The sequence below is a fragment of the Delphinapterus leucas genome, chromosome 7, assembly GCF_059928025.1.
Source record: "Delphinapterus leucas isolate spDelLeu-1000000601 "Yukka" chromosome 7, BTC_Dleu_Yukka2, whole genome shotgun sequence".
Classification (NCBI taxonomy): domain Eukaryota; kingdom Metazoa; phylum Chordata; class Mammalia; order Artiodactyla; family Monodontidae; genus Delphinapterus; species Delphinapterus leucas.
This window is the reverse complement of record NC_143135.1, coordinates 23,695,122-23,702,617: the sequence shown is the minus strand read 5'-3', so window position 1 is coordinate 23,702,617 and position 7,496 is coordinate 23,695,122. Positions and strand designations below refer to the sequence as shown.

The window sequence follows — 7,496 nt, the reverse complement described above, 5'->3', positions numbered from 1 at the left end:
GTTTAAGAAAATCTACCATAGAGAGGTACGGTGAGGGAGAAAATTATTACAAAATATATTTTGTTTTTAATGTTTGGAATGTGGATCTACTATATTATTTTGCAACCAGGAATTATTCAGTCTAATATTATGGAACAGGTTGCAAGAACAAGGTGGAGAAATGCCCAGATTATATTACAAAGTATCTACTGAAATGGCTGAAATAAAATAGGATCTAGTGCTGAAAGGGACATGCTTCAGTCTGTCCAGAAAATTTCTTTACACATAACATCTTATTCAATTAAGGCATGATATACATGATATACTATGATAGTTATTTGTTTATTATCTGTGTTGGTTCAATTTTATTTTTATTCTAAAAATGTCCTTTGTTTCATAGCAATTGTATTGTTTTCTCTTATTACAAAAGCAATATATACTTATTATGGAATTATAAAGTCAAGAAAATAATATAAAAAGCACTCAGAAACAATCATAATTAATATTTTCTAGGCCCAATCCTATGAAGATATATGTTGGGATAAACACTGAGCCTTATTTATTTATTTATTTATTTATACTGAGGTATAATTGACATAGAACATTATATTAGTTTCAGGTGTACGATATAATGATTCCATATTTGTATAAATGGTGAAATGATCAGTACGATAAATCTAGTTGAAATAAAAGCCTTACTTTTAAATGTCTAATGATTACTTCTTTAGAAAACAAAACAAGGCGTTTCCTCCTCTTTTTTAAAGCTAAAATTAATGAAAACAAAAACTGTAATAAAGAAATACAATGAATTCCATTTTGGCAGTATAATATACAACCTTACCTTGAAAACAAGTAAAACTGCTGAATAAGTCATTCAAACAATATTTCAAAATATACTGCTGAGCTGGCAAGAAAATAAGGTTTCACAGCCATAAAAGAAACAAGAGTGAGTCTACCTGGGAGGGAAGTGAGATCCAAAGCCCTAATTTCCCTGAAGGTATTTGCAAATCTCTGGTGACCTCTTCAATTTTGATAGCTATGCATGTCACTAGAAACACAAGATAAAACCTTGGGTGTGCTCAGAATAGGGCATCTAATAGAAAATCCCTACATACACATGGGACCCCAAGGGGCTATACCCTCCAGGTGAAAGTGAACAAGAAGTAGTCACACTGCAGAGAAGCACAGCTAGCAAACCTGCATATATAAATCTTGGCACTGGGTAAAGGGGAAAAAAACATCTTTGAGTCCAAAGAGGGATTATTATTGAACAGACTAAATTTTCAGCTATTTAATTGGATTTCTGAAATTATGATATTTTCCCAAATTCACTGTTGATATTTTACATACACATTTTATTTTAGATAAATACTACGAATGATCATTTGATGGAGTAGACTTAAATATATAAAATTAAAAACATGGGAATGTTGACATTTTTTAAAAGTTCTGATTGAACACAGGCTTAGGAGTTAATGGACACAAAGGCAAATCTATTTTACACCATTTATTGCTTACGTGACCTTGGGCCTCAGTTTACTCATCCATTAAATAAGAACATTATGAGGATTAAAATGAGATATAATGGATACAAAGCATGAAGCACAATGTGTGACACAGTCAACATTCGTTTCCTTCCCATTTTAACGAGTTAAAAATTCCTGAATTAAAATTAAAGTTATATTGGTCTTTCTTACATCTTTCCTTATGAAATCTAGCCAAAATTACCCATGCCCTGTATAATTTGCTATTTCCTTTTTTAGGGATATAAGTGATATTTTAATTACGTATTAAATTACAGCTAATGAGAAGACTCCTGCAGTTTTCCAATCCTTAACCATCAACTTGCAGGGCACGTTGCAAACATTATAGAAAACAGTCTGTTATTAAGGGCCTCCCCTTTCCCTTTTGTCTTTCCAGTACTGAGGTATTAGAACAATTAGCCTGCTTCATGCTACAGGAATAACAATGGTAAGGCAGCTGTTGTTAATAAAGTTTCATTCAATCGCTCAAACCCACAAAATTACAATTTCAAGAAAAATAATCACTTAGCAGCAGGAACCAACAGAGATATATTTAGTAAAAATGCAGTCATTTAAGTTATCCAGAATAATAAGAAAAGTAAAAATTAAAATATGTATTTTAATAAGAATTCACAAGAAAGAAAAGGTTTAGTTAGTATTTAGCTCTTCCCTGAATGTCAATATTACTTGTCTGTTACTGTTAGGTCGGTTAGAATAAGAATTTTGAAAGACATATCTAAAGATGGATTACAATCAACTTCTTACAGTAGAGGTTCCATACAGTGAGGAAGAAACATTTAACAGTATTTTGTATATACTTTCAAAACACTAAAGCCTAAACAGTTTTTGAATCAATACTTCATTTCCCCAATTTTTCAATCTAGTTATTTTAAGGAAATCAGCCTCCAATGTCACTGAGATACCTTCTCACAGCCAACAATGGCTCTAATCCCTTCCCCCACCTTTTCTTTCAATTCAAGCATAATAGAGGCATTATTCCTCAGAGGTTTTCCCAAGGGACTCTTACAAACATTAAAATGAACACGTGTCAAATGTATTTAGCCCATCAATTAAATGAGGGAACCAAAAAGATGACACAACGGTGTCCAAAGAGAATTCAAAACACACACACATAAAAAAAATCAGGAATTCTGGATTTACAAATAAATGATATAGAAAAACTGGACAATACCCGCTGCAGCAATAAGGTGAATCTCTATAAGACGACTTGCCTTTCTATGAAAAATAATCACCTGCATTACTGTCAGCATTCTACAATCCACAGACCTGTAAAATAGCGTGAAGATAGCCCCAAGACACCTAGTAGTCTTTTTTGATCATTTCAGTCTCGCAGAATTTTTTCTCGCACTGGCCTAAGAATGGACTGTATACAGGCACAGTCAAAGTGTCAGCATTTTCTCTGTCTCGGGTCTTTGTTTCCTTCTGCACTTCTGATTCATTCTCCTCGTTGCATACTGGTTTTCTCTGCAACTTCACCTCCACTCAAAGCCCTATTTCTCCCTCCTACCTTCACTACACTTAAAAACTCTTCTTACGGGGCCTCCCTGGTGGCGCAGTGGTTGAGAGTCAGCCTGCCGATGCAGGGGATAAGGGTTCGTGCCCCGGTCCGGGAAGATCCCACATGCCTTGGAATAGCTAGGCCTGTGAGCCATGGCCGCTGAGCCTGCGCGTCCGGAGCCTGTGCTCCGCGACGGGAGTAGGCCACAACAGGGAGAGGCCCGCGTACCGCAAAAAACACAAAAAACAAAAACTCTTCTTACCAGTTAAGCGCTGACTAGAAATCAGAAGACAAGGAGGCTGGCTTTAGCTTTGACCCCCACTACAGCGAGTCTGTGACCCTTTCTGGCTATCAGTGTCCTTATTTTAATAATCTGGATCAGTGATTCTTAGACTTCTGAACTTCAAGACCGGTAGTTTTTGTTGCTGCTTTTAAAATTTTAGGGACTGACATAAGGTTACCAGTTAATGACACTGGTTATAGTTAATCATCCATTATCACATTTTTCAAAAAGGAAAGTGCATTTTTAACATAAAAAAAGTAGGAAGGATAATGTTGGAATGAAACATAGTCCTTTAAATGAATGCAATGAATTTTGTGAAATTCACTTTACCATTGTCCTTATTTTTCTTATTTTGCAAGAATTGAGTAAAAGCTCTCACGGACACATATTTGGGGAGGATTAAAGTTACCTTTTCCTATTTGGTCTCCTTGCCTACAATATCTCCTTTTTCTTCTTCTCCGGCTTACCCTTCACTCTATTATTAGTACTAAAATAATAACACTACTTTGATCACTGAACTCCCTTCCTCAAATCATTTAATGTTCAAATATCACCCCCTGGGTCTCTTATTTAAGTCCATCTGCTTTCTTGCTCCAATTTAACTTTTCACATATTTTCTTTCACTTTTTTACTTACATCTCTCAGTTCTAGTCAACCTAGTTGTGGTAATCAACCTCCAGGATGGCTCTCCCTGCTTTCTGGTATTCACATCTTCATGTAGAGTTCCATCCCACATTGTACCGGGCTGGTCTGTGTGAAGACAGACTAAGATGTGACAGTATGTCACTTCTGATGGCAGGTTACTAAAGCCTACAGCTTCTGTCTTGGTTGCTCTCTCTTGGATCACCTGCTCTGGGGGAATCCAGCTGCCATGCTGTAAGGGTACTCAGCCTATGCAGAAGGCCATAGAGTGAAGAACTGAGGCCTCCAGCCAATAAAATGTGAGGATCAGAGGCCTGCCAATAACTTTGTGAGCTTGGAAGCAGATCCCAGCCGCAGTCAAGCTTCGAGATACCTGAAGCTCCAGCTGACAGCTTGACTGCCAACTCATGAGAAACCTTGAGCCAGAACCCTGAGCTAAACTCTCCTGGATTCCTAAATCATCAGAAACTGTGTGAGACAATGATTGTGCATTAAGCCTAAGTTTTGGGATACTAGCTGTGCAGCAACAGATGACTAAGACACATTTTCTTGCCAGCCAAGAATACATCTTTTTCTCTTTGCACTGTTATTGCTCATGCTGGATCTCCAATTATCCCACCTCTAGCTGTCAAACTCTTGCTTGTCAGCCTTTACACCAGGCTTCCTACCCACTTCCCCTATGATTCCTTCTCTCATCTTCTCCGCAGGAAGTGATACTTCCTCAAACTCTGTGCCATGGCATTTGCACTGTGTACCTTTTTTTGGTGTCTATTATACAGCCCTGTCATTCATTCATTCAACAAACCTTTACTGAAGGCCCTGAATAAATAAATACGAATAAGAGAAAATCCTTACCCTTGAGGGCTCAAACTCTAGTAAAGAAGTTAACAGCTGTGAAACGACAAAGCAATATTAAAACAAGATGGTCCAGGGCATTATGGGAACAGAAGCTACTGGTGGGAGGGGGCAGGAGTTGGGAAAAGCTTCATAGAGGAAGGGATGCTGAGCTAAGTTTTAATGAAGGATGGCCAAGTATGCAGGTAGGTGAAGAGGAGAAAGGGCATTTCAGTCAGAGAGAACTCTGAGTAGTTGGAACCGGAATTAGGTTCTATGGGATGGAGGGGGGAGGGAAAAAGACTGTAAGGACCTTTCATCTAAGGACCAACCATCTATGCTATAGATGGCTGATAACTGCTGAGTATTTTTAAGTAGAAGATGATAGGATCACACTTAGTTTTTGAAACGTGTCTACAGTGGCAATAAAGAGAAGAGGCTGAAGCATGACAACCAAGGAAGGAAAAGACCAGACCAGAAGAAGGATGTGGAAATAATTTCAAAATGAAATTGTAAGGTGGTGATGGTGGAGATGGATTTGGAAGATAATTAAGAAGTTAAAAAGAAAGGGTGGGCTTTGGGTGAGAAGACTGAAAAAAAGGAAGGCTTAGAGGAACTCTAAGTTTCAGTTGGCTGAGTAGCTAAGTGGGTAGTGATACCAGTCATAAGTATTCCTTGAGTGTCTATGTACCAAGCACTTCCTGGGAATTCAGCCATGAACAAGACAAAGTCTCTGCACTAAAGGAGCTTATACTCTAGGGGGTAGTTTAAAAGAAAACGATGTCGACTGAAAAAAAATGCACAATGTGACAGTTAAGTTTAATTGGGGGCAAAATAACCCGGGAGGGAGCCTCTCAGCCCAGAGGAACTGCTCCAAAGCGGTGGGGTGTGGGGGGAGGTCAGTAGAGACGTGATTTTAGTGAAGGGGGGTTACATGGAATCAAGCACACATTTTGGCAGATGGATGCTGTTACTCACAAGAAGTCTGCCGCTGGTCACGAGGAGATGTCTCCATTAATCCTTTTAGTGCTTTTCTAGATATAAGATGCAAGAAATTGGGCTCATAATATGTTCTCTTAAAAATAACTATCTGAAGTCCTGTTCTTCCTCGAATATCTCGTTCCTACCATCTCTCTGAACTCCTTTCAGGGTGTGTTGAAGGTCAACCACTCCAGTAGATAGTGACCTAAACCTTGTAGAGGCAGGCAGTGTATGACAATTTTAGCTGGCAGTGAAAAGAGGAAAAAATAAATAAGCTGTAATAAGTGGGAAAAAGGAAACAAACAAGGGACTTTGCTAATCTGTGTTAAGCCACTTATTTGCACAAGATAGTGGTTGACAAGTATTTCCCAATAAAATACATCATGTTACTACTTTTTAATTGGGGCGTTCAGCCCCGAAGAAGAATAACAGGAGGAATAAGGACTTTCCCTGTCTCTTAAGCAAGGCTTCTCACATTGTAATTGTTTATTCGTCTAGCTCTCCTCCAGACCCCAGGCCATTGTCTTAATCACCACCCTGAGCACGTGGGTGTTCCACAAAATTCTTAGTGCGCAGAAGTGAATGAAAAGTTATGTGCAGCCTGAGGGTGGATTTTCCTTTGACTTCTGCTTAAGAAAAAATCCTTTTTACGATCATCCCATAATCAATCTAAACCGAGACAGGCAAAGAGCAACTGTGCAGATGAAAAGTGCCGGCTACAGTCCGCAGATCTGGCTCGGAGTACGTTTCCGAGTATCTACTGGGCGGCAAACGTCGGGCTGGTCGCCAGGGCGCAGAAAAGAAGCTCGAGAGCACAGTCTTAGCTTCATTTCCACTCCAGAGCTTCACGTTTCCCAGCTTGGTCTGTCTTCATGTTAAGTTGTTTTGAAACACACACGAAAGACGCCCGACGCTCTCCTCCGTTATTTTTCCCTTTTGAACGTTTGGTGCCCAACCCCCGCCATCAAAGAATCCCAGCGCTGGAAGCAGGCCCGCCTCGGGGCCCGGGGTCTCAGGTCTGCACGAGGAACGGGAGCGGCGGCGCGCGGGGGTCGCGTCCGGACCGGCCTGAAGCCCTACCCGACCTGCACCCAGCTTCCGCCGCCGCGCCGCGCCGTTGCCTCGCCTCCTCAGAATACAGTGCCCCGCCCCTACCTGCGCGCGACACTGCAGTGAGCAACAGTCTCCCTCCGGAGCGTGACAGCTAGACATGGCCCGGACGAGGGGTACCTGCGCCCTCCAACTCTCTCACAGCTTTGCTTCTGGCGCTCCGCCTGGGTTGACGCGGCAAGGGCCGAACTGCAATCAGGCGGCCCTGAGGGCACCCCGGGGGCGGGGCGGACAAGGCGAAAGGCGGGTCTGGGAGGGCCTCGCTGCCTGGAGACCCAACCGCGGAGCCGCCTGACCGGGAGGCGGGGCCAAGCTGTTGGAGGCGGGGCTAGAAGAGCTTGATTCCAAGGCTCAGAGGGGCGGCTGGCGTCCAGGGGGCGTGTCCAACACGGTGGGAGGCGGGTCCTGAGAGGGCCTTGATGACTGGGCGATCAGGCTGTGCAGAGGGCAGCCCGGGAGAAGGCCGGGAAGATGGCGGCCTCCTGGAGGCTAGGCTGTGATCAGCGGTTGCTGCGTTGTCTCTTGGGCTTCTGCGGAAGCCCAGGGCTGGTTAAGGGGGCTGCTGGGTGGTCTACCGGCCGTGGAGCTAGTTGGAGATGGTTTCACAGCACGCAGTGGCTGCGAG

The 7,496-nt window shown here is 42.0% G+C and overlaps 2 protein-coding genes across 4 annotated transcripts in view; one reads left to right on the top strand and one right to left on the bottom strand.

Annotated features, from left to right (window-relative positions):
• The window catches only part of APIP (APAF1 interacting protein), a 19,839-nt gene extending 12,405 nt beyond the window's left edge, over positions 1-7,434 (bottom strand). The window contains exon 1 of the mRNA XM_022583653.2: positions 6,917-7,434. Coding sequence (XP_022439361.1) covers positions 6,917-6,973 — 57 coding nt within the window. The 5' untranslated portion in view covers positions 6,974-7,434. The remainder of the gene's footprint in view (positions 1-6,916) is intronic.
• Positions 7,292-7,496, top strand: part of PDHX (pyruvate dehydrogenase complex component X) — an 86,730-nt gene continuing 86,525 nt past the window's right edge. For 2 of the 3 annotated variants that reach the window (XM_022583652.3, XM_022583650.3), the window contains exon 1: positions 7,292-7,496. In XM_022583652.3, the coding sequence (XP_022439360.1) occupies positions 7,343-7,496 (154 nt within the window). In that variant the 5' untranslated portion in view covers positions 7,292-7,342. The other variant, XM_022583651.3, reaches the window with a different exon arrangement.